This window comes from Lampetra planeri, chromosome 10, assembly GCF_965212315.1.
Source record: "Lampetra planeri chromosome 10, kcLamPlan1.2.h2, whole genome shotgun sequence".
Lineage (NCBI taxonomy): Eukaryota > Metazoa > Chordata > Hyperoartia > Petromyzontiformes > Petromyzontidae > Lampetra > Lampetra planeri.
This window is the reverse complement of record NC_136116.1, coordinates 5,868,251-5,895,143: the sequence shown is the minus strand read 5'-3', so window position 1 is coordinate 5,895,143 and position 26,893 is coordinate 5,868,251. Positions and strand designations below refer to the sequence as shown.

The 26,893-nt window shown below is 43.4% G+C and overlaps 1 protein-coding gene across 1 annotated transcript in view; it reads right to left on the bottom strand.

The window, feature by feature from the left end:
- Positions 1 to 26,893, bottom strand: part of LOC144721133 (acid-sensing ion channel 1-like) — a 117,857-nt gene that overhangs the window by 10,096 nt on the left and 80,868 nt on the right. Inside the window, exons 2-4 of the mRNA XM_078598528.1 lie at positions 25,833 to 25,983; positions 16,096 to 16,223; positions 12,900 to 13,050 (exon numbers count right to left, since the gene is read on the bottom strand). Of these exons, the coding sequence (XP_078454654.1) occupies positions 12,900 to 13,050; positions 16,096 to 16,223; positions 25,833 to 25,983 (430 nt within the window). The remainder of the gene's footprint in view (positions 1 to 12,899; positions 13,051 to 16,095; positions 16,224 to 25,832; positions 25,984 to 26,893) is intronic.

The following is a 26,893-nucleotide window of genomic DNA, read 5'->3' as shown; positions in this document are numbered from 1 at the left end:
CAAACAGTGTGGTGCATGCCAGTCGCATGCCATCAATAATGTTTAATTTTACGAGCACCCTAGGTCCGACGCCAATTTGCGTATTCCACCTAGCTGACGCCAACGGAATCAGCTGCATTACACTCGATACGATTAACAAAGCTCTGTGAGCAATCACCCAGGCATTTAATTCCAAAATATGCTCCAGGATTTAAATGTATGCCAAACACATGCAGTGCAGCCTCGCAGCACTGAGATTAGAGTTTGACAAATTAAGTTACCCATTAGATCACAATCACTGTGCGCATGTTTGCATGAGAGATCATTTTCTTGGTATTTTCTTCTCTTATCTGTGCTGTCTGGATGTGAAACATTCTTGATTGTGTTTACCCTTTGGATATCAAAAATATAATTCGTTTAAGCATATTATGATTTTATCTTCGAAGCTCCGTCAACGCATTGCTCAGTATTGCTATACAATAAAGTGACATTTATAATTTATAATCTACAGAGAATGTGACAGTACTGTGCCAATCACATTTAATGTTGTCACCACATCCTCGTTATAACGACTATAATCACCGAGGAATGTCTGTCCTTAACGCGCGTGACGGGGCTCCACATCGACCAGCCCCCTCATTAATATTCATGAACAGGTGACGTCCTCCAAATGGACACCCCCCTCCCCCTATTCATAATAATTAGCGGGTGACGTCACTCCACATGGGGGGCGAGGCGCCTCCTCCCCCCTCCTCGGCGTCAACTCACAACCCTCACTACAAAGGCAGAACCCCACGTCACGTGTTCTCCGTAACGCTATTGAGACATCAAAGTAAAAAAGACGTCATGATGAACATGGGATCATAACCTTTAAATGAAATAAGTCTGTGTCACCGCACCCTGACAAATTGCACACGCTTGGATGCAATGAATATATCACGTCGTGGTCTGATTTTCGCTTGCAAGTTTTAGATTTACTGAAATACACCCGTCCTTGGACGGGCAAAAGGCTAGTTAACTAGATTTAAAGTTAACCTAATTGTGCACAGAATTAGATCGTCTTTAGTAGGTGTAAATTTCTATATAAAGCCACAACAGCAGATCATTTTTTTTCTCACCTGAAGACGGCCGCTTGTGTTTACCGAAAAAACCTAAGAATACGTCGTGTTTTATTTGATTCTTTTTTCTACCCACGTGACTTTACCGAAAGAACCAGAGAGTATGGATTCCTGCAGTCACGAAAGCTTCAAGTCAAGATTAAAGCATTTATTATACGTGTTTTTTTCTACAATAAAAAATAATTTACAGCCCTTCGGCAACCCACTGCCAGTCGGGTGTGGGGGTCGCATGACCGTATCTCAACCTCCTGGTCAGTGTCAGGTGGTGGACAGGGGTCGAGGATGAAACTAAAACTAAACTAGATTTGAAGCTTTCGTGACTGCAAGGATTCATACTCTTAGTTTTTTCGGTAAAGTCACTTAGGTAAAACATTGAAATTAAAATTAATAAAAATGTATTGATACAGCAAATCTGGCTGTGACGGTCCCACCTGATGACGGAGACTTGTGTTGCCTCCGAAACGTCGTGATTTATTATTATATTATTTTAATTTATTTGTATTTCAATGTTTTACCTACGTGACTTTACCGAAAAAACTAAGAGTATAAAACTAAACTATTTTCTTTTTATTTTACGAGGTAAGGCCAACTGAGCTAAGCAGCTCCCTGTCAGAAGCGACTTGGCTATTGTAAATGATTACTCAACGAAGTGATTTAATCCCGTGGAAATTTATAGCAGCTTAATACTCAAAACACACGTTTCTAAAATGTGGAGGAAAAAAACCCTGAGAAAAAAATCACGCGACCGTGGGGAGAGAGAACATGGAAACTCCAAATATACAGGGATCGAACCCACGACCTCCTGTATACCAGGCAAGAGTAGTTAACATCTCGCCACCATGGCGCCCAGCACAAGTTCATGTCCCACTCTCCACAACTATGAGCCGTGGCCAGGATTCAAAGTCAGGTTTCCAGGTTCATCCAGCAGTGTACACTATACCACTATTCCCACTCAAATGATGATATCAGTTGTTTGTTTTTCCAGGAATAGCTCAATGGGTCTCAAGACTATTTCTTAAGGAGGGTCCTGTACTGTCATGTTTAACTAAATTGCATTGAATTTCGATTTAAAGCTTTCGTGACTGCAGGGATTCATCTTCTTGGTTCTTTCGGTAAAGTCACGTAGAATGGAAATAATAAAATAATTAAAATAAAACAGAATAAAATAATTCTCACGACGTTTCGGCCAAAACGCAAGCAGCCGTCTTCAGGTGAAGAACAGGTCTGTCGAGAAGACAGAGTCTGAATGACTGTTCTTCACCTGAGGACGGCTGCTTGCGTTGTGGTCGAAACGTCGTGAGAATTTTTTTATTATGTTTTATTTTTATTATTTTATTATTTCCCTTCTACGTGACTTTACCGAAAGAACCAAGAAGATAAATTGCATAGATGAGAATTTGAAATGTAGGATGAAACTGGGTTTATGCGGAGAAAACCAATGCACATGAGAAGGATACCACTCCACACACAGATATCTCACACATTCATTGCTCTGCTGCCATGTCTTGGCTACCTCGCAGCCTAAGCCTACAACACCTACTAATTCCCATGCAGTCTTCCATACCAGACTGATTAGCCGCAACTCTGCTTAGTTGCTGAGATCTAACGAGATCAGGCACATTCATCACGGTGATTTGGTCACAGGTACACACAAGGTGTGGAAGTGAATCCAGGTTGCAATACAATTCAACAAAACCTTTCGCCTTCAATTAATCGATTGTCCACATCTGACAGTGACACAAACACAACGTGCCACGCTGCACATTTGTCTCCTGCAATCGCCACTGAAGCGTGGGATACGTCCACTTTGTGGGTTCACGCGCGTGCCTTGTTCACTTATTTAATGCTACAACTATGCCAGATCTTTTAACGGCCGAAGCTTTGCGCATTAAAAATTTAACTCACCTAAATAAAATATGAATATGCTGTGCTACAAAAAATCACTTACATTTTAAGGCAGTTTTTAGATTTTTTTTGTCAATGTTAAATTTAAACCTGAGAAAACGTTAGCATTGGACAAAGCAATGCACAGCTCATCAGGTGGACATTAGCGGTGGTGGCATTAGGCACAAGAAATCTAAGCAAGAGCTTAGGGCTGCAAGAACCTCAAAGGGCTCCTGTTTCATAAAAAAAACCACAAGTGTACCAAAAATACGCTGGCTTTGAGATCCTAGTAAAAATAAAAGCTCATCATTCTAATAACACCTCTGATTAGCACAGCTGGCAATGTTGCGGTGCGAAGGAATTTCAACATACATTTTCCATGCATACATAACACTATCAAAATTGCTTTAAATTTCGATTTAAAGCTTTCGTGACTGCAGGGATTCATCTTCTTGGTTCTTTCGGTAAAGTCACGTAGAATGGAAATAATAATAAAATAATATTAAATAAAATAATAAAAATAATACAAATAAAACATAATAATAATAGACGATGTCTCCCCGACAGACCTGGTCTTCACCTGAGGACGGCTGCTTGCGTTGTGGCCGAAACGTCGTGAGAATTATTTTATTATGTTTTATTTTTATTATTTTATTATTTCCATTCTACGTGACTTTACCGAAAGAACCAAGAAGAAAAATTGCTTTAATTGTAATTAGTTACATAAATGTCCAGCACATGATGTCTGTGGCCACCCAAAATGATGAACCAAAGCAGTCTTTCTGCGTTGGCAGCAGTGGCGTGACAAGCCTGTAATCCAGAATTTCAGACGGCGAGGATTGGTGGATCGTAAACAAATGTTTTGAAACTCACTTCCACTGGGCGTCGAGGTGTCATAACCCCGGCTCGCCACGAGAAGGCAGTACAACAAACATGTGGATTCCAACCTGCACGGATTGCATGGTATACCGTGTTTCCCCCTCGCATGTAATGGGTTTTCTTCGGGTGCTCCGGTTTCCTCCCCATGCAAATACTCATTAATGGGCCGATAACACCTTCATATATAGAGAGAGCTTGGGACATTGTTGGCTGCCTGCTCATCATCTTCTTACTTGTCTGTGGTTCCTCTCCTCGCCTCTGAGTCGTTCTCTCTCTACAAGAGTGAATGAATACCGTGTGCGGCAGAAGTAGAAGTTGTGATATTATTATAATGAAAGGAGATCAGCTCCCCCTTCAGGCAGTCCTCGCCGGACCACACGTAGCTGCGCGGTATTTATGGCAAGTAAAAATGACCAGCATTACGTTTAAGAGATGTCTTCCTTGTAAATTAAATTGCGTCTTCCAGTTTACACTCTTTATTACTTTTACTTTTGTTTGTTTTCGTAAAGCTTGTTTTATTTTCATTATTGTTAGAATTTATATAGTTTATCGATTGGCGAAGCACCTTTATAATGTTTTACAGCTCGCTTTATGAGGCTGTTCAGTGAAGCTATTAAATTATTTATTTGCAAACTTCACTTCTCCAATCGGCAAAAACACACCGTAGCTGTAACTCAACAGAAAAAAGGGATTATGTTGGTGTCCACAGAGGAGAATTGTGATCAATATAAGCCATTTCCTTGCCTCTATCGTTTTTCTTACATTTTGTCCTATAAATAAAAACAGATGAATCTCGTAACTAATCATCTTCTTTGATGACTTATTTCACACCTCATTCCAGTTATATAAACTTCTGTTATGAAAGGTGTTTTCTCATAAAACTACTGCTCATCTTTGACAGAAATGAGTCGCTCTGGGGATCAGTCACAGCGTGTCGTAGCGGCTTGTGGTCCCATACCGTTGAGGTCAGCGAGTTCTTCCTCACATGGTGATGGCAAAGGTGCAGCCCTGAAATATCTTGCCCATGATACTACTGGTGGAAGGGCCTCCACGAGTGTTCAGCTCCAGAGAGCCCCTCTAGAGGGAATGTTGGCCTACTCTTCCACGCTGGACAGATGTTATGAAAGAGGTTGGCGTTCCCACATGTTATCCCAGCACACACACACTAATTGCCGATGGAATAACAGTGGTGTACACATTTGTACTAGTGGGTGGATGGAGGCAGGGGGATTTAATAAACTAGCCCATTGTTTCAACAGCCACGCCAGAAGATCGTACTAGCAATCGCTGGATAGAAAGTCCAGTGGACTAAACATTATACCAAGGCAACATTTTTGGTAGTCATTATAAATTGCTGGCATTCTTCAAGCATAACGACGACGGGCTTAATCAAAACAATTTAAACTTCGTTTTTTTGTTGTCGTTTAATGACTTATAGGCGATCTCGCCAGAGCTTTGAATACTTTGCTGGAATGTTTTTTTTGCAATAGAATTATGTTTTCTGCTCCACCGAGATAATACATAATTGCCTTCGCAAATGTGAATGTGCACGCATCGGGTAGGGCATTTATCATGGGAGTTGTGGTGCAACTGTTGAACTTTTCTGCGAAGAAATTAATTGTTTTATTGAGGTCAAATGTTTGAAAGTGAAAGGTTCACCAGGCTCAAGAGCTGGGCACACAGATCGAGCGATCAATGTGGTTTCACCACTTACAAGAATTTCGGACCTGCTTCCTGACTTCAGCATTCATCTCCATTGAGATTATTGGCCCCATCGTGGAAATTCTACATTTCTTTGATAGTGGCTAGTCGTTCAATCCGACAATAACCGGTTACTTTCCATTCCAAACAGTGATGATAATCTTACGGAGGGACAATACATTTTCCACATACCTATTACGTACACAATCCATTTTATTCTGAGTGGCAACAATTACGGGTGTTCTGTTGGTGATACCTGCAATGTACATTTCCATGACCGTGCAAAGTGATGAATGCATAATTATACCGGATGTTCTTGCAATTTCATTGCTTCTTTGTGTTCGGGTGCTCTCACATGTGAAAATTAAGTCAATGACCTTGATGGCCATCACCATTCAAACTTAAAAGTATTTCAGATTAAACACTGTGGACAATAAGCTAAAGAGATGTGCACAGCCAGAATAGAGCTGTCACACATCCTCTGAAGAGCTATAATCTGCCGTTGCACATTTGCATATTTTAAAAGAGATAGTGACTGTCAATTCATGCCACAATCTCCCATGGACGCGGGGCCATCAGCTTCATAAGTGCTGAACCGCATTATGCAGCACTCCGCAAACCCCAACAAAATGTCCAGGACTCTCCCCCCCCCCCCCACACAAATTATAATTCCCCCCCCACCCCTGCTCATTCAATGCTTCGCACGTCTGTTTCAGTATGGAGACGCGTGCAATTAGACACACACATTGGTTACATTCCCAGCTCGTCTGCCGCACGGATCAGGGCACATATTGCCAGCGGCATAGCTGGAGGACAAGGTCCGCTGCTATATATAACCTCCCACCAGAGTCGAACCTCTCCAAGATAATGAATTCCACTGCCGCTGAATGAGCAGTGGCGGTGTTTGGGAAACAATCATGAATGTTGGCAACGGGCCTCTGGGCTTTCTGTTTGTGCCACGGCTATTACGATCTGGTAGCAACAGCGCCATGTAAGTGTATATTATTGCATCACCCTTCAAGGTTGTCTGACAATAAAAACCCGGGGAAACTCTGGAGCAATCGCTTAGAGCTCTGTTGCTTCAATTGTGTGGACTGGGCCAGGTCGATATCTCAGACAAGTACAAGATTTGGGCACACTTGGTGATTATACAACAATGACGCTGAAATGCTGGCACACAATCGTAGTATTTTATTTCTTCCTGCAATGTATCTGCACAAGGCTCCCTTAAAGGCATCGTTGTAGTTCTATGATATTGTGTGCATGTGTCAAAGAAAACCATACGTCTGAAAAAAACTAAAACCCTTACTATGATTCAACACCCGCCCGACTGATATAACTGTGAGATATGCTTAGTCAAGCGTTCACAAAAGAGCACTGGATTTCTTCGAAAAATAATGTCTTTACAGTTTGAACTAGGATTCATGTACGCCAGTTAAACAGCGCACACACTGTTTCTGTTCCAGCAGTGTTATGCCCAGCATCTGAGATCAAACTCTCAGGCAATAGCAATGAGTCTCCACATTCCAGTAAGATAACAATTATTCTCAAAGCCAAAAGGCGGCTGGATACTGACACAGTCCCATATTGTTCCTCGGAGAATTTGAACAGGTCTGATGAAAAGTGAGGGAATTTCATGACAGATGTCATTTTGCCTATCTTCTTCAAGAGTCCATCGGAGGTGAAATTGAGGAGTGAATTTTCTCAAGGTTGTTGGAGGAATGTGATTCTACCTTACAAGAGAAGACCACCTTGGGCTGATTTTAGCCAGATCTGTCTGGGTCAGCGAGCTGAAAGATATGGTGTGGAAGAAGTTCAATGTACATACATATCGCCACTTGGCTGAGGTGTTCCTCTTGCTATGGCTGTGGTTCACAGTCACGTGACACCTCCAGCCTATCAACGATCTGAAAATATTCGGTGAGAAATTAAGCCGTGGGACCACCTGTCTATTTTTGTTCTAAGCCCCGTGAAGGTTGACGTGGACACAATTTTCAATGTGCTGCAAAAAAAAGTAGAAATAAATATTTACGGAAACACGAGCTGGCACATGCAGAACGGAGATGGAAATTGTGACTCCTAAGTTGAACAGCAGTCATTGAAAAAAAAATGAGACCTATGGGTTTTTTAAAATCTCTGAAGCTTTCATGTGTGAAAACATTGTTGTGTATATTATATCCAGATACCTTATGGTGAAAATTGCAAAGAAAACCCATGGACAGATAGTCTAAAGGTCCATAATTATTCATATAAAAAGAGCAATTGTGAAAGTAATTAATGGGGACTGAAAAGGGGTTAAAATGTAAATGGAAATATTAATTATTTAAAATCACACACCGTGTGTGTAGTGTGCGCGTGTACATTGCTTTTATTGAAGCAATGCAGGTCAGGATGACACTGGATATAATTCTAACCCATATTTGCCTGATTAAATGCAGTGCATTTTCAGCTATGTGGTTCAAATTGCTTGTTAACTCTCATAATGAAGTACTGTGATGGATTTATTATTTTGAGTTATATTTATTTATGCACATAGACAATGCACTTCAATGTTTACATAATATAACACGATAATTTATTTATTTTACTTAAAATATATTTATCAATGCATCAGCCGCTCACTGTTGCCACGCTTTGTTTATGCACCAAAGCACACATTTATCTCTCTGTGCGGGTCAGCTCTATTAAGCGAAATGAAGCTTGTTTACAAGAAGGCCCCATTTTGTTTCCGCGGGTATTACCGAGGCCCACGGGAACCGTGCGTATCGACTGCAGCTGTTAATGGCGCTGCGCTACCTGCCATCTTTTTCACAGGCATTACAGAGCGTATCGACTGAGCATTGCCAATGTCATGTGCAGCGTGCGTCAGTGTGTGTCAGTGTATACAGTCTTTGATGAACACGCACTCCGCCCTGAGATTAATGGGCTCAGATTGACCGAGGCCTCGCCTTAGCAGGCTCAGTACCAGGGACAGCGCTAGGAGGCTGATGGGCTGAGCCCTGCACCACCAAATGTCCCTTTGGACGGCCACCCACGTTGGCTCTCCGTGGTAATATCCCTTTCATGGTGGCCCACACAGCAGCGCTACTGGCCACCTCATCCAAGAGGAGCCATCTCAATACGTTCACTGTACTGAACAGCACAGAGTGCAGCTTTCTAAAGTTGGGAAAGTGTTTCTTTTGCTGGTATGGTGGACTGGATAGTGGCATATTTATCGAGTATACAGACAGTGCAACGGTAATAGTTTTTTTACCCTTCTATCTGGCAAGAAAACTGACACCTTTTTACAAGGAGTCATGTTTGCATAGACCGCAATACCTGCAGTCATAATGCAAACAAAAGACATAACTCTGATAAAATGCACTGTCAATTATCATATTTTTACTGGCAAATGAGGTTCCCATATTGTAGATGCTTGCCCCGAGCTCTCATACTCTGATGGTACATTGTCTTTGAGTTGTGCGCCTTTTGGCGTCATCTGGTCCAACCCATGTGAGACTAGGCTCTAAGGAAAGCTGTCTCGGGTGTGGACCAATCAACTTCAAGGACAGTGCACATTATCAGAGTTATGTCTTTTGTTTGCATTATGACTGCAGGTATTGCGGTCTATGCAAACATGACTCCTTGTAAAAAGGTGTCAGTTTTCTTGCCAGATAGAAGGGTAAAAAAAACAATTATCATATTTTTACTGGCAAATGAGGTTCCCATATTGTAGATGCTTGCCCCGAGCTCTCATACTCTGATGGTGCATTGTCTTTGAGTTGTGCGCCTTTTGGCGTCATCTGGTCCAACCCATGTGAGACTAGGCTCTAAGGAAAGCTGTCTCGGGTGTGGACCAATCAACTTCAAGGACAATGCACATTATCAGAGTTATGTCTTTTGTTTTCATTATGACTGCAGGTATTGCGGTCTATGCAAACATGACTCTTTGTAAAAAGGTGTCAGTTTTCTTGCCAGATAGAAGGGTAAAAAAAACAATTATCATATTTTTACTGACAAATGAGGTTCCCATATTATTAGTGCAACGGTACTTGGGTCTATCCTTCTAGATCCCATCTGGGGATGAAGATGGTATTATAGATGTGCATTGGTCACTTGATAACTGTGTGCTCCATCTGATTCTCTGTTTTTGTTTTTGTACTGTTGCTGAAAATCATAAAAGAAATGCCAGTAGCGGAGGGGTGCAGTAGAAGATGTGGGGATTGCCACTGTGTTTGTGGACTCCAATTAAAAAAAAAAGATTTGTGGCTAATATGATGCTTTGGTATTACAGAGCAATTTTACCCCAAACCAGAAATACGCGAGATTTGTCTGCATCACCATGAGCTTGTGAGAAAGCACCGAAGTATGTGAGTGTCACGCCGGAAGCGTGGCACTTGAGCGTTCTGCAGTTTGAGTGCTCACAAACAGCTCTCGACTTACTATGCGAGTCGGATTTCACGAAACTGGAGTTGGCATGACTATGAGCATGTAAAATGGATACACTACTTCAAAAATAAAGTCTTACCATTTATTTAATCTAAGACTGCCTTTAGAGTTGGGGATCGAGGGATTAATGAAGGGGGTGGCATTAGTAGAGTAATCTGAGGTCTTCAAGAGAATTTCCTCTGTAAAAAATACATGTTCCCCCTAAAAACGAATATATGTGCCGCCGAGGAATACATATTTAGTTTCCCTTCCGAAAGTTTGTGCTTGCTTCATTTTCTGTAACAGTGACCCTAAACCTAGCCACAAACAATATTCGCTGGTGGGAACGAATATTCGTTTCCCTGGGGGTACAAACATTCGATGGAAGCAAAATGAATTTGCACCGGCACATACCTTGATGGCCTTTAATGGAGGAAGCAGCATAAGTGTGGGTGTTAACAGTCGAGAAAACGACCAGTAGGACAGCCGATTTTACCCCCACCCCCCCTCACTTGATCTGTCTATGGCCACAAATGAAAGCAACTGCAGGTGTGAATGACCCACACAAACCCAACTGTGACGAAAAAGGGCTCTCACGACTGAAATATTACAACCGTTCATGAATAATTCATAAAAAGTTGCATGGTTTATGCATGACCAGTGCATGAATAAGTAAAAATGTTATTTGTTTCACGCAGCTAAACAGTTTCTTAGTGTAAGTTGCAGTCTGTTCGCCGTATTTGATGGTGAAAAAGATGGTGCTCCCCATGCCTTCGCTCATGATTATGCTGCGAGTGAGAAGCATTGCGAATCGCCACGATGACTGCTGGGTGATGAGTTTCCTGGCAACTTGTCAATTTGATTGAAAATGGTATACATTTCACAAGTGAGCTCTAGTAGGTTGAATGGCTTACCACTGGAGTACGGGTGACAGAGGGGGGGGGGGAGTCAACAACAGGGAAATCGACCCACGCAGCGGTAGCTTTGTCTACAGGGGGATCGGTGGGGTTGGGACTCACGAGTGAATAAATACAAGAAAAAAAAACGTGAACAAACTTGCCCGCTCGTTTTAAACCTTTTAAACTACGTACGGCCAGCTCACTGCCCCTCCATCCGCCGCTCCCCCCGCTCCCCCCACGCCCACGGGTTTATGACCCCCACCAATATTATTCGCCCACCGCTCGCCACTGCAACGCATGCCGATGAGACGTCTTCTCTCCATTGTGAGGCGGGCTGAGTAATGCTAGTGGAGTGTGTGTGTGTGTGCGAGTGCGTATATATCAATCATCATTTTGGTCCCTGTGTGAGCAAAGAGTGGGGGGACTCTGAGAGAGTCCTAAATTGAAGGGAATTATGCGATGGCACATCTGAACACATGTCACACGGCAGCAACGCTGAGCGGGAAGGCGTGCGAGTAAGGGCGATATATTACGTGCAGCTCTGGGGCCTACACAAAGAAATTCACAACACATTCCTGCGGTGGGAGCTGGTAGGAACGTTGGGTTGCTCGGTCAATGGCCAGGGTCAACGGCGGCGTGGTGTATTCCGCAAATATAGCCGACTGTGAGGGCGGGCACAAGCCGGCGTGAGTAGGTTAAACGTTGAGTTTTATAAGGGCACCACGGGGTGACCAGCCCCTCCCCACCCAGCCCCACCCCTCCCACCCGGCACCCAGCCCCATCCTCCCCACCCAGCCCCTCCCCACCCTCCCCTCCCCACCCAGCCCCTCCCCACCCTCCCCACCCAGCCCCTCCCAACCCTCCCCACTCAACCCAGCCCCACACCTCCCATTTTTTGATGCACGACGGACGGACGGACACAATAATCCCCTGTGGGCTGGTGTAACCAGGAGGTTCCTACCAGTATCACACTGTTTGTTTAGCATCTGTTCATTTGATGCGCACAGTTCAACCTGTTTGGCTCGGGCATCCTGTGGGACGTCAGCAAGCACCTACCTGGGTCAGCTCTGCACACAAAGCTCAGGTGTGAAGAAGGTCAAGTTGTTAAGTTCAAGGTGCAACTCTGCAATTGCTCGCTCACACTACTGCTGGTGGATGGGCCTCCACTAAAGGCAGCTCGAGAGAGCACATCTCGGGGACATTGGTCTACTCTTCCACACTGGCCAGACGTCTTGGAAGAGGTGTGAGTAGCCACACTTTACCCCACCACGTGTAATCTGCCAAGCGACTAAACTGAGGCGCACCAAATCCATGCTGTTGAGTGGATAGAGGTGGGGCAGGGAGGATGCCTTGGGACAGGGTTACAACAGAGCATTAGGGGAGTAGGGCAATGGTAAAGAACAATGATAATTTACACTTGTAAGGCGCATTTCATCCATCGATCCATGTGCGCCATTTGTGGTGACCTCGGCTCTGTCTTTCTGTACTATTTTTCTTTACTTATTTTTATTCACCGGGTAATGCCCACTAAGCTTTCTAGCTCTTTTACAGAAGCGACCTGGCCACAAACGGTAGCTCATGTGTACATTTATATCAGTCAAATACTCTCAACGCATGTTTCTAAAAAAAATTTAATTAATAAAAGTAAAATAAAACAAATGTAAAAAATTCACGACGTTTCGGAAGCAACGTGAATTTTTTTAATTTGTTTTATTTTACTTTTATTAATTTAAATTTTTTTTACCTACGTGACTTTACCGAAAAAACATAAGAGTATGAATCCTTGCAGTCACGAAAGCTTCAAATCTAGAATGTTTCTAAAAGTGTAGGGAAACCCCAGAGGACCTGGAGAAAATCTAGATTTGAAATTTTCGTGACTGCAGAAAAATCCATGCAATCGTGGGAAGAGAACATGCAAACTCCAAATATACAACAGCAGGCGTCAGGCTCGGGATCGAACCCACGACCTCCTGTATACCAGGTGAGGTAGTTAACATCTCTGTAGGCCTGGACGCACGGACACATGGCTCACCGGGCATGTGCACCATACGACAATTGCAATTTTCGACCAGGTATCGCGTCTCGCAGTCGATGCGACACGCTGTGATGCTGTACGTCTCGAAGAAGTCCGAGGAGATGGGCGTGCTCTTACAGTCGCCCCACGGTGGCGGAAGATAAATCAGCTGCGAGGGGGGGAAGGGTCAGGAAGGCAGAGAAAAGGGCACGTTGTTGTTGTTGTTGTGGACGTGGGAATTACGACGAATGAAATGGGATACAATTTGTCGGGATGGTGAGTGAAGTGATGGAGGGGGTGAATGGGGGGGGGGGTGTGCGAATACAGGATCGGTGGCGGGAGGGGGAAGGTTATACGGGGACTAGGGAGAAAATAATGTGAAAACAAACTATGACGTATAATTATCACCCATTTTCCTGACGATCAATAGAACCAACAGCCCATTTCTGTTGAGTGGCCTGCTGGAATTGTATCTGCAAATGCTGACAGAAATTTAGATATGTTTGTTGCTTTATTTGTTCTACACTGATAAGTCACGTAGCTGATCTGAAAATAGAGCACATCGACACTCGAGGATGTGATGCATAACCCGAGGAAGAATAATTAACAATCGGCGATTTGTTTCATTTTACTCATCTAAAAGTGATATATTTGTGCGAACTCGCTTAAACTTGCAGGTCGTACTTAAATATCTATTTCACAGTTGCCCGAGGTGCCGTCTCTCAGACTTTTCCTTTGAACAGACGAGGCCTGTTTACTAACCTTGTGTGTGTGTGCGCTTGTATATCTCATACTACCAGATATACCCGGACACGGCCATAAATAATTGTTTAATTTGCATGGAAATTTTCCATTTGTTAAAAGATTACAGCCACGTAAGCGGTGCTGAGACTCGCTGGTGGAAATCGGGCAGCAGTGGCCGTTCGCTTCACCGCCAGGGTTGGAAAAAACACCCAAGATTAATCATGTTTCAATTAATTTAACCTCAGCCTATATTTAAATAGGTGTTGATTATACGCTAAATCGATTAATATACAATTAACGGAATGTTAAACACAGTTTCTCTGCATTAACACGTGTGTAATGGGTTTTCATCCTTGGTGGGTAAGGCACTTGGTCATAAGAACTGTATTTAAATTGTCTTCCAATCAACAGATTCTGAGGATGGTGAATAAGTGGCAACATTTTTTGGAAAATCAGACATTCAAAGCTAATTCATGCTCCTAAGTATTGCATACTTTTAATTTCAGTTACAGGGACTCCTCCACTTACGAACGAGTTATGTTCCAGAAGTCTGTTCGTAAGTCGATTTGTTCGTAAGTCCAACTTTACTCACTGTCAATTCCAAACGTTGTAGGGCATGTACACTAAACACAGGGAATGGCTTTAAAATGTATAATCTCCTGTAGATATAGATGTCATTGGCTTTTCATGTTCTGCAGATGTAGATTCCACACCGCCAATGATTGCGCAGCGGTTAAACGTATAACTCTCAGTCCGAACGGGCAACTGGACATACGGACAAGTTTGTTTCTATCTCTGAAAGTTCGGAAGTCGAATGTTCATAAGTGGAGTCCCTGTACTAATATTGTGGCGCAGTGTTGCTACAGCTCTTTGAGTCCTACGAACATGAATTAAATTCTCAGCCAAGGCTAACATCGATGTCATGTGATGTCTGAACAATTCCTGGCCCTCTCTCCCCTTCTCCAGCACGTCCTGACCAGTGCGGTGAAGTTTGGTCAACCAACCCTCATGGCCGATATGGCGTGAGGAGGCACTGATACAGCAGTGGATTGACACGTTATAATAATATACTATTGTGATATATTATCATCATCACATGGCATTACTGTACATCATCAGTGAATTGAATGGTGATTTTAATACAATCAGGACACTCATAACAATATACAGTAACCTTAACATTTGGATATTGTGGCTGATTAGTATTTCCCTGGCTTAATGTCCGACTTACACACACATGGTAAAGTTGATGCCCAATGAAGACATCTATATGAAGTGGGGTCTGTGCCTGAAACAATATAAATAATCCACTGCTCTTCTGAGCCAACAAATATTTGCCAGAGTACTGGCAGCAAGTAAACATCATAACAATTTCTGCATCATCAAAATAGTTCCAGTTCAGTATTGTTAATGTAAGCGTGGCAGGGTATAGCAATTAAACCACCTCGTTCATCAATTAATTGTCTTGATTAAAGAATCAAACATTTTTTTTTCAGGATGTGGTTAATTGTAATGGGTCATGTAGGTCTATTACAAACAACATAAACGAATACAAAAAACACTCAATTTGAAGCAAGTATGGAGAGCTTAAAATTCGACATCTCTCTGATGTGGTTTCATGTCATGTACTTCAAACCCCCATAACGTTTCAGACAGCTAAACATCGCAAAGCAAGAATGCCTACTTACTGTAGTCGTAGTAGTATTAAGAATAGATAATCAATTTTAATCAATGCCACGTTACACCCATATTGAGCATGTTCACGTGCCAATTCTAAGTGGCCACGAGGAGGCTAGAGTTATTCTCAGACAATACCCCAGTGTTTGTGTCTGAGGACTGTGCTGCAATTGGCAGATCCTAAAGAGTGTATCAAGAAGGATGTGGCCCAGCAGGGGTTCCTGATCCATGTGGCTCTACCTTCTCTTTATTCAGCCCCTGCTTCGTCGAATACTGCAATGAATGACGTTGGGCCGCATTATATCCACGTGAAGGCACCTCTGCCTGGATTACATGAGTAGCCCCTGGAGTGGCTATTTTATTACTTCTCCCTTCCCTTAGTTACACACACAGGGCGTCTAAGCAAGAGTTCCCTGCAGAAAGACCTCTGAGGCTTACGTGTCAGTCGCATCACCACGGTAATGTTTGCAGAACACACACACACAGGTCACGTGCTGTGTGTAAAAAAAAACATTACAGGATATGTATTGGATTGCGGCTGTGAGCACGTGTGAGTGAGAGCGCGCGCGCGTTGTTGTGAGCGTACATTGCCGTGTGCTTGTGTAGGCGAGCGTGTGTGTGTGTGGGTTTGTGATCGTGAGTTGCGTAAGCATGGCGCAATGTGTGCGCACGCATAGCTCTCGGCACGATTTGTGCGCACATATGTTGAGCGTGTGCCCGGGTTGTGTGCCGATGCGTTCAATCGGGGGGGCTTTTGCATTCCTGGCACTGGTTGCCGTCGCACCGAACTCACCCGCTGTTCCTGGCACGACACGAACGTCTGGAAGCCTGGCGAGACGCCAAAGCCCAGTTGGTCGATGAGCGGAGGCTCGTCCTGGCTGTGGATCTGCACCTTAATCCCGGCCTCAAACGAAGTCTCGTCTGCAGCAACAGAACATGTCAAAAGTCCCCGATGGCTTAATAACACAATGCATAACACAGCAATATGGCCCTGCCAGGGTATCAAGAGACTCGGGGTGTATGTGAGAATACTGCTCTCCAAAGGCAATGTTGGAATCTACTGGTAATCACAGCTGCGTGGGTTTCTGCAGTTGTGTTGTACAGCTCCCTGATGTGTTTTCTGGTTTCTACCGTGTGTTGTTTGGCACCATGTTCGTGTTTCGCTCCACATGATGGGAGCTTTCTTCAGGAAACTAAATTCAGTTTCCTGAACTCCCAGCACTTGCACCAAAACTCAGTTCAGTTCCAGAAGGAGCAAAACGTCAGACATCACGCCGCCAAAATACAAGGTACAACCCGACAGCACATCAGATAATGATCTACTGATATCGTGTCATTCCATGCAAATGACACTTGTTGATAGGTATCATTTCTTACATATACTCAAATTAAACCACGTGAAGTTTCCTGAATTGACTTTGAAAAAATTCTTTCACCTGGGATAAAATAACAACTTTAAGCTTAAAACACCAATTCAAATGCAATCTACACATCAAAGGGTGTGCGTTAATAGGTAGTCTTAAAGATGAACAGCCCCATCGCCGGGCTCCATGAAAGCGCTTATTAAAATGGTCGAACATATTTCTGCGCATTTCTCTCTGCAGCACGAGATTGGAAATAGAATAGAATATAAATCCGAAATAGAATAGAATTAAAGTCATATTCTTTGGTTCTTTCGGTAAAGTCACGTAGATAGAAAATTAATAATGAAAACGAAAGTGAATAAAAATAATAAAGATACAATAAAAATAATAAAATCAATAACCCAAACTGACGCCTACCTAAAACCTGATTCCCACCACCATCCATCAAAGAAGAATTATCTCATCAAAACGCTACACCACAGAGCTACATTTATTTCAATGTATCTTCGACCATGAACACCTAACCAGTGAACTCAAACACGTACACCAAGCTCTCAAGGCGAATGGATATTCTGACTACACAATCCGCAAAGCCATCAACCCAACCGTGAGTAAGGAGCCATCTGAGGATGCAATCAAAACCATCACCCTGCCATACATAGCAGGAGTAACCAAAAATATTTCCATAATCATGAACAAACACAAGATCCAGGTCCGATTTAACACAGTACATAAAATTCGTGATCTGATCCCATCTGTGAAGGACAAGATTCCTGACATGCAATATCCCGGCCTCTACAATCTAAGCTGTATCTGCGGCAGCAGTTACATTGGGGAAACTAAACGACATGTCTTGTTCGTGAGCATAAGGCAGATTTGAAACACGGTAGGACCAATTCTTCTTCCGTGGCTGATCATTATTTTAATGCGGCTGGCTCACACGAAATGAATTTCTCTAAGGCGATGGTACTTTGCAAGCCCACTGGCTATCAACAAAGATTCGTTCATGAAGCCATCCATATATACAGACATAGACACAATTTCAACCGAGAGGATGGTTATAAGCTCAGCAAACATTGGAAAGATGTCATGAACCACTTTGGGTCATGACTTGATTTGTGTTTTCTTGTCAACCTCCACCGTCAGCAGCGTGGGTGTGTGAAGCGAGGTGCAATGATTGCCTGGCGGCCCTGTTGATTGGTGTAGACCCACTGCGTTGGCGTTGCTTTCTCCTACATTAACATTAGCTGCCCCGCCCATGCTGCTGACACACGTGGGCTACATTAACATCAGCTGCCCAGCCCATCCTGCTGACACACGTAGGCTACATTAACATCAGCTGCCCCGCCCATGCTGCTGACACACGTGGGCTACATTAACATTAGCTGCCCCGCCCATGCTGCTGACACACGTGGGCTACATTAACATCAGCTGCCCAGCCCATCCTGCTGACACACGTAGGCTACATTAACATCAGCTGCCCCGCCCACGCTGCTGACACACTTGGGCTACATTAACATTAGCTGCCCCGCCCACGCTGCTGACACACGTGGGCTACATTAACATAAGCTGCCCCGCCCATGCTGCTGACACACGTGGGCTACATTAACATCAGCTGCCCAGCCCATCCTGCTGACACACGTAGGCTACATTAACATCAGCTGCCCCGCCCACGCTGCTGACACACTTGGGCTACATTAACATTAGCTGCCCCGCCCACGCTGCTGACACACGTGGGCTACATTAACATAAGCTGCCCCGCCCATTATGCTGACACACTTGGGCGACATTAACATCAGCTGCCCCGCCCATGCTGCTGACACACGTGGGCTACATTAACATCAGCTGCCCCGCCCATTCTGCTGACACACGTAGGCTACATTAACATCAGCTGCCCCGCCCACGCTGCTGACACACTTGGGCTACATTAACATAAGCTGCCCCGCCCATGCTGCTGACACACGTGGGCTACATTAACATCAGCTGCCCAGCCCATCCTGCTGACACACGTAGGCTACATTAACATCAGCTGCCCCGCCCACGCTGCTGACACACTTGGGCTACATTAACATTAGCTGCCCCGCCCACGCTGCTGACACACGTGGGCTACATTAACATAAGCTGCCCCGCCCATTATGCTGACACACTTGGGCGACATTAACATCAGCTGCCCCGCCCATGCTGCTGACACACGTGGGCTACATTAACATCAGCTGCCCAGCCCATCCTGCTGACACACGTAGGCTACATTAACATCAGCTGCCCCGCCCACGCTGCTGACACACTTGGGCTACATTAACATTAGCTGCCCCGCCCACGCTGCTGACACACGTGGGCTACATTAACATAAGCTGCCCCGCCCATTATGCTGACACACTTGGGCGACATTAACATCAGCTGCCCCGCCCATGCTGCTGACACACGTGGGCTACATTAACATCAGCTGCCCCGCCCACGCTGCTGACACACGTGGTCTACATTAACATCAGCTGCCCCGCCCATGCTGCTGACACACGTGGTCTACATTAACATCAGCTGCCCCGCCCACGCTGCTGACACACGTGGGCTACATTAACATCAGCTGCCCCGCCCATGCTGCTGACACACGTGGGCTACATTAACATCAGCTGCCCCGCCCATGCTGCTGACACACTTGGGCCACATTAACATCAGCTGCCCCGCCCATTCTGCTGACATGTTTGGGCTACGCCCATTCCTGATGACGACCGCTTGTGTTGCGATCGAAACGTCGTGGGTTTTTGTTTTTATTTTATTTTGTATTTCTGAAAGAACCAATAATAAGTATATTATAGACTGCCAGTACGCTCACTCAGGTTAAGAACCAGGCTAAAGTCTACGTTATAAACTGCCAGTACTCTCACTCAGGTTAAGAACCAGGCTACAGTCTACATTATAGACTGCCAGTACACTCACCTAGCTTAATAACCATAGCTACAGTCTACATTCTAGACTACCAGTACACTCACCAAATGTAATAACCAGGCTACAGTCTACATTATCGATTGCCAGTACACTCACCAAACTTAATAATCAGGCTACAGTCTACATTATCGATTGCCAGTACACTCACTCCGATTAAGAACCAGACTAAAGTCTACATTAGTGTTGTTTTTGTTTAGATTATTTAAAAAAAAAATGTATTCACTTTATTTTTTAGTATACATTTTCTTCTATCTACGTGACTTTACCGAAATAACCAAAGAATATGAATTCCTGCAGTCACGAAAGTTTTAAGTCAAAATTTAATAAAATTCATGTTAATAGAGAGGAGGTGAAAATGTGAAATTAAGGTCGTTGCTTGACTAATATGTTTTTTCTAATGTACCCTGATACATGCATATCACTCAAAACAGACCACGGACCAATATATCTACCTCAAAATGACCTTAATATTACCTCAATATTTCACTTTAACAATATTATTAGTTCGTTCAAGACACTCAAATACCGATAGAAGATTTTCGGGGGGGGGGGGGGAATGATTCAATAAGCCATGAATAAACCACTGCTGGTTGAAGGCCTCTCTAAGCTGTTGCCATCTCTCAAAAGCAGCACACGAGTTGATTTCATTGCCACATTTCCGAGGCAGAAGACCTCTCAGCAGCGTTTCCTCCTAGAACTTCCACTCTCAATATTCTCGACCACTGGCTAGCATCCTTTCAGTTCACGTGCCTTGCCCTAGCCTGCACATTTCCCCTCAGTATTTCCGTGTAAATAGATGATTACTTGATAGACACAAGTCCAGGAACAGCAGTAAAGAACACAGAGCCTTCATTGATGTTTTTGTCACTTGGTTAATATTTCTCAATATCTGGATCTGAAGTTTTCGTGACTGCAGGGATCCATACTCTGTGGTTCTTTCGGTAAAGTCACGTAGGTAGAAACTAAAATAAATTAAATCACGACGTTTCGATCGCAACACAAGCGACTGTCATCAGTTGGAACAGATACAGCAGCAGAACTGCTGACCTTACACCTACGTGACTCTACCGAAAGAACCAAAGAGCATTTCTAAATATGTTTTGACTGTTCTAGTTTTCTCTCAAAGAGAAACCAAAGGCTCTAAGGGCAAGGGCTGCAGTCAGGAACACATGCGAAAGCTTGATAATGTGCAAGCACGTGAGATTGTTTGGAGGTAAATATCTAAAAACTATTACAGTGAAAGAAAAAAATCACCTCTCTCGAAGCATTCGAATTAGAATATTCGGACAATCAGGCACATGTGTGTATGATTGGCAGCTGCTCTCCCCTGCTAGCCTAAAGATATACTAATCACTAAGGACTCGTGGAAACTTAACATATTAATGCAAAACCATTTCACTTATTCAGGGAAAACCCCAATTGGAAACGGTTGCATTCTAAGACCCTACAGGCTGACTGCCCTGGTAAAACCTCTAAAGACGTAAATTACATAAAAAAATTAAGATACGTATAAATCAAACAAATACCACCAAGTGTGAGTTAGCCTCTTTCATAAACGTGTTTACTAAACGCCTATACTAATGTGTCATTTCAGACATTAAAACAATGTAAACACTCTAATGTATTTTTTTTTACTTCACAAATTGCCTCTGATTTACGAGCGCGCATTTTTTTTCAAGGCGACCAGGGTAATTGGGCCCATTAATCAGATGTTTTAGCCCAACGTTGCTATGAAAATCCAAATAAATCATTGACTCTATTGCAGAAATGCCATTTACAACATTATGACCCTTTTCCTCCGCACGACATGGCCATCGCGCTGGTATGGGTATAATTAAGAAATGCAATGAGCCATGGTGTGTTATTGTGTCCCCCTTCAGGCCTGTAGCTGCTTGCTGGGATCAGGACAGATGGGTGTGCTAGTACTGGTGGTTGTTTTCACAAGGGTAAGATGATGAACCTTTTCAAGGTGCGAGGCCATGAGCAGGCTTGAGTCGGGGCCACACAGAGAACCGCCAGGTGATTGCTGCAGGCAGTGAGCTTTGTGCCAAAAGAGAGTACAATCCAAAGTCCTTGACGCTGGTTTGTTTGTGATATTTACACCTATGTTAGAGTCTCCATGGCTTCATGGAAGTAATTATGGGAGATTTAGGCACCATGTAAAATAACTTTTGTCCTTTTCGATTTAAAGCTTTAGTGACTGCAGAGATTCATCTTCTTGGTTCTTTCGGTAAAGTCACGTAGAAGGGAAGTAATACAATAACAAAAAATTAAACATAATAAAATAATTCTCACGACGTTTCGGCCACAACGCAAGCAGCCGTCCTCAGGTGAAGACCAGGTCTGTCGGGGAGACAGCGTCTGAAACTTCAGTTTATTACTTCCCTTCTACGTGACTTTACCGAAAGAACCAAGAAGATAACTTTTGTCCGTGAAGCTTTGTGCTGTGCACGTACGTTCGTCAACACTGAAATGCCCTTTCACGAGAAATTATTTCGAAAACTACAACTGCACGTTGACATTGGGTGCTGATGTTATGTTAAACAATAAACAGTGTTGCAAAACATGAATTTCTGGAGACGCTTAAATAAGCCTCTTCACCTCATCATCTTCGAGATCTTTTATAAACTCCTGCACGCACTCTCTACTCTAGCAACCAAAACGGTTATGTTGTTGAAGCCCCGAATAAACATTTGCTGCCTTCAGAGTCTGGAAATATTTTTTTCCCAGCTGTCCATGCTGACCCCCTTGCCCCTGTATCAAGTCCAGGCTCAAGACCTTTATTTTTTTAACCTCTGTCTATGACTATAACTTCCTGTCAATAGAAATAAATCTGCTCGTTCTGTACAGTGCCGTGAGATGTGCTTGCATCTAGACACGATATAAATCCAAATTGTACATTGCATTTATACCGTGCAATAAAAAAGCACGTGCCCTGTTGTCTGAAGCAACCCCCTGATTGGCCTCTGACGTAAGAACTGGACGAGGCAGATACTCCACAAAAGAAGCGCATTGGAGCTACATTCTCTAGAAGCTCATGGAATAAGAGTCGTTGACTGCATGACACAAAGAGACCCGTTCTTTCGGGTCTCTTTATGTTCACAAATCTTTTTTTTATATATGTGAGAAATAGCACGAAACATACATAAAATTGAGAAACACTTAACGCCATACACTGATTGCAAAAATAACGCGAAAATAATCATGGCAATGAAATATAAATTGAACATGAATAGCTATTTATAATAGAAATAATGTGGCGGTGTTGCGGTATTATGTTCTTGAGCTGGGATTATTGGTGGAGCTGTGTGAATACCCTTGACCTCGTGGTTTCTTAGTTCTTCAAAAAAAATGTTGAGTGGTGCAATTCTTCTAAGAGAGAAAACTGGGTGCGTTTCCCATCACAAGGGGGTTAACTTGAACACGTGTATGTGACCCAGCACGCACCAATTTCAAGTGTGAGGGGCCCCATTCCACTTTTAACAGAGCCCGTGGCTTCATATAAATTCACATGAAACTGCACAAAAACATAGAAATATTAAAATATAAAAGGTATTATAACTGAGCAATCTTTTTTTTTAGCTCAAAATGCTTCAGCAAGTAACGGAAATAACCTTGGGCTGTTACTGATCAAATTAATCGTTCTGCGGACCAACTGTTCCGACAGAAAATCTAAGCGGGAGCCGTTGGTGCAAGGCACCCACAAATCTGTCCCCCCTACTGCTGCAAAGCGTGGCATAACCGTCGGCTAATTGCAAGAACATTCCGCACCAGCAATTGCTGTTGTGGTGGCGACATGAGGAAGCATTGATTGCAGAGTGCTGGGAGTGTTTCTTATATCTCCGGAGAGAGGCAAAGCCATTTGCCACCCCATGCGCACACCTAATCGCGACACAAAATGCCACGAGCGATTTAAAAATTCAGAGGTTGTTGCTCAGGGCTTAGTTCCTTCAAAAATCTTGCCTAGAATTTAATAAAATTTGATGGCTGTGCACACACAAAACTAATTTACATTTCACAGTTGCTTATTTTCGTATTATGTGTTCAGAAACTCAATGTACACAGCGTAAATAAATATGCCTGTATCTGTACTGGAATAATAAAATATTACTTTTAAATGAATTGTGCAGCACAAAAAAGAATATAATTTTCAGTTTTGGACTCGTTTCAAATGTCTATTTAGCAGGCATGGCTGAGATATGCCTAATTTACATTTAAGTCCCAATTTTCGCCTTAGCCTGAGCGTAATTACCGTGTGGACAGACAAAAAGCATGCAAAACCACGACAATAAAATAATAAGTGTGCATTGAGAACATTTAGCAGCATCACAGTAATACCATTAAATGCTGGCTTTTAGGTGTTTCGTGTTGTTAAGATGCTTTGAAAAGGGTAAGTCGTGGACATCAGCAAAAAATCCATGCAAGTAATATTTCGCGATATTAAAAGAAACCTTACTTCGCTGTCAGCATTCGTGTTGAAATGTCATGGGGAAATAGCAGTTTATAATAATTGTTTTGGTATTTTCCAGTTTGTACTTGTAACAGTGAACAGAGTGGTGGCATAGCAGACATCGCACTGTACTATCAACCCGTCAACCTGAGATATCCTGAATTTCGATTTAAAGCTTTCGTGACTGCAGGGATTCGTCTTCTTTGTTCTTTCGGTAAAGTCACGTAGAAGGGAAATAATAAAATAATAAAAATACAACATAATTAAATAGTCCTTGTATATATATACTGGTTGAGGGTGGGAGGAACCAAGGTAGGCCCTGGATATTATTATTGTGCCACAACGTCTTGTACTAACATTATTATTGTGTCACAATAATAATATCCAGGGCCTACCTTGGTTCCTCCCACCGTCAACCAGTATATATACAAGGACTGTTTACTTGATACAGCAATCGTGCTATGATGGTTCCACCTGAAGACGGAAGCTTGTGTTGCCTCCGAAATGTCGTGAGAATTATTTTATAATGTTTTATTTTTATTATTTTATTATTTCCCTTCTACATTACTTTATCGAAAGAACTGAGATATCCTTTTAACCCTGGACACGGCTAACTGTAGTGGTGACGAGTGATAGCTAAACCTGTCCACCCCCCACTCTACTAACACTGACCAGAATGGTAACGTATGTCACAGTGGATTGATAAAGGTCTGTAAATAACAGCAGTGAGGTGTATATCCAATGTATGCGCTTGGATCGGTGGTGCAGTGGTATATCTGCAATGCGCTGCACATCAGGTCACCTGAATCTTGATTCCCAGTCGTGGCTAATGTAAGTGACAAGTGGTGTCTGAAACTGTCCTAAACCTCCTTTAATTCAACTCAGCTTTAACTAAGTACCTGCTACAGAATGTGAACAATGAGCAATGGTGAGACAAAAGTGGGTAAGTTTGGTCCTCATTACATTACCTCTCCATGCACTGTAGCATTTGCTCTAACAATCTATAAGGTTAGGAAGATTTGTCTTTGTGTGCCTTTAAGACTATACAAAGATCACTGTGTGTCTGCACGATGTGTGTTTGTTAATGAAGTGAGAAGGGCAGAATGTGACGAAAGGAAGCGAGAGAGGTATGGGGTGAGGGTGGAGGGGAGTAATTCTGATAGACGTGACAGTAGTGATGGAGAAAACAATGAATAAGTGAGGAGATGCATTCTCGTTTAAAAGGGGGAGATAAATATGAATCACAATAAAATTTTGATTTGTTAATTATATGAATGCATTTGCATCTCAAGACGCCTTACAAAATCTGTGGCACATGCTCATTCTTGGGGGACTACTGAAAAGACGTCGATGAGAATGTCTATACGCTACATGAGAAGCTATGAAAAAAATGTCATGGAGAAAAGACGGCCAGGGATAGGCACAGGAGAAGAAGAAGGTCCTGAGCCCGAGCTTAAACAGGGACAGATAGTTGGTGAGGGAATGTCAGACTCTAGGCGTAGACCTGGTAGAAGGAATACATTGAGAACCCCTCTTTGTAGCTCAGTGCCTGGGCCCCTGGTGCAGTTACACCGCCTGCACACTCGATATCTACACTACTGATTTACCGTCTTGTACTAACATTATTGCAGTCAAAGTGTGTCAGATATAAACGTATGTATGATGAACTTTTTTCACACCGTACACAGCCAACCGTGCTAAAAATGTGGTGCGTCAGCCTGGTTGGATGCGTGTGCGTGAGGGACGGTTGTGAAAACAGTGGCTGGCACTGACCGTTTTCGCCCCACACAGGAAGGTATTCTTCCTGCTGGATGTCCAGCATGATCTCCAGCCCGTTCCCCATGCCGCCTTTCACCGTTGTCAGCAGCGGCCGCCCGCCCTTGCCCGAGTTGAACGTATAGCACTTCCCATAGCGAGTGTACACCTGGGCACCACACGCACCACAAAACGGGGCATTGCACGGGTGGATGTGGCTGTCAGTGGTGATGGTACAAGGTAAGGGCCCATGGGGTGGATGTGGCTGGCAGTGGTGATGGTGGAAGGTAAGGGCCCAATGGTGGGTATGGCTGTTGTCACTGATTATTGTCATTGTTTACCCAGGATAGCCTCACCGGGCCTCAATACTCTTCCTCAGCAGGGTCATGCCAGGTTTTTCGCAGTAGGCAGCGATGTTCAGAATCAAAATCTTTATTTAGACTGCAAGAATCCGAGTAGCTATGAAACTATTTTTGACAGTTGTCCGGTAAGGGGCAGGTCAGAAAGTTACAACAACAAACAATACAAAACCGATAGGAGTGCAAAGTATAGGAAAGCTAAGCAAGTGACTAAACGAATACAAATAGAGAATCTATATCTGCACAAATTGCTCAAGTGCATCGATTTTTGCCGATTTTTCAATACCACATTTAATCCAAATTGAGTACTTTGCAGGCATATGTTCAGCATTGTGATGTTTGGCCAATACCAGTTACATTGTAAGGTCTTTTTTAAAGCTATGGGAGGAAACCTGCAGGACATGGAGAAAAAGCATGCAAACTCCAATCTCTTTGGAATGGAACCGAGGCCCTTTTTGCCCGGGAGCACAAATTGTACCACTGCACCACCCTGCTGCTCAACTGATGGCTCCCAGGGAAGAATCTCTGGGATTTGAACTAGAATGGACCATATATAATTGGAATCTGCACCTTCCATGGCAGATCCACAGACTACCTTCACAAGTTGGAAATGCAATGGAAGCCCGGCATGCAATTGGCCACACAGCAGTGATCCACTGAAAACTTCCAATATATCAACGGAGCCATCGAAGCATCCACCGCACATCAACCAAAGCCATT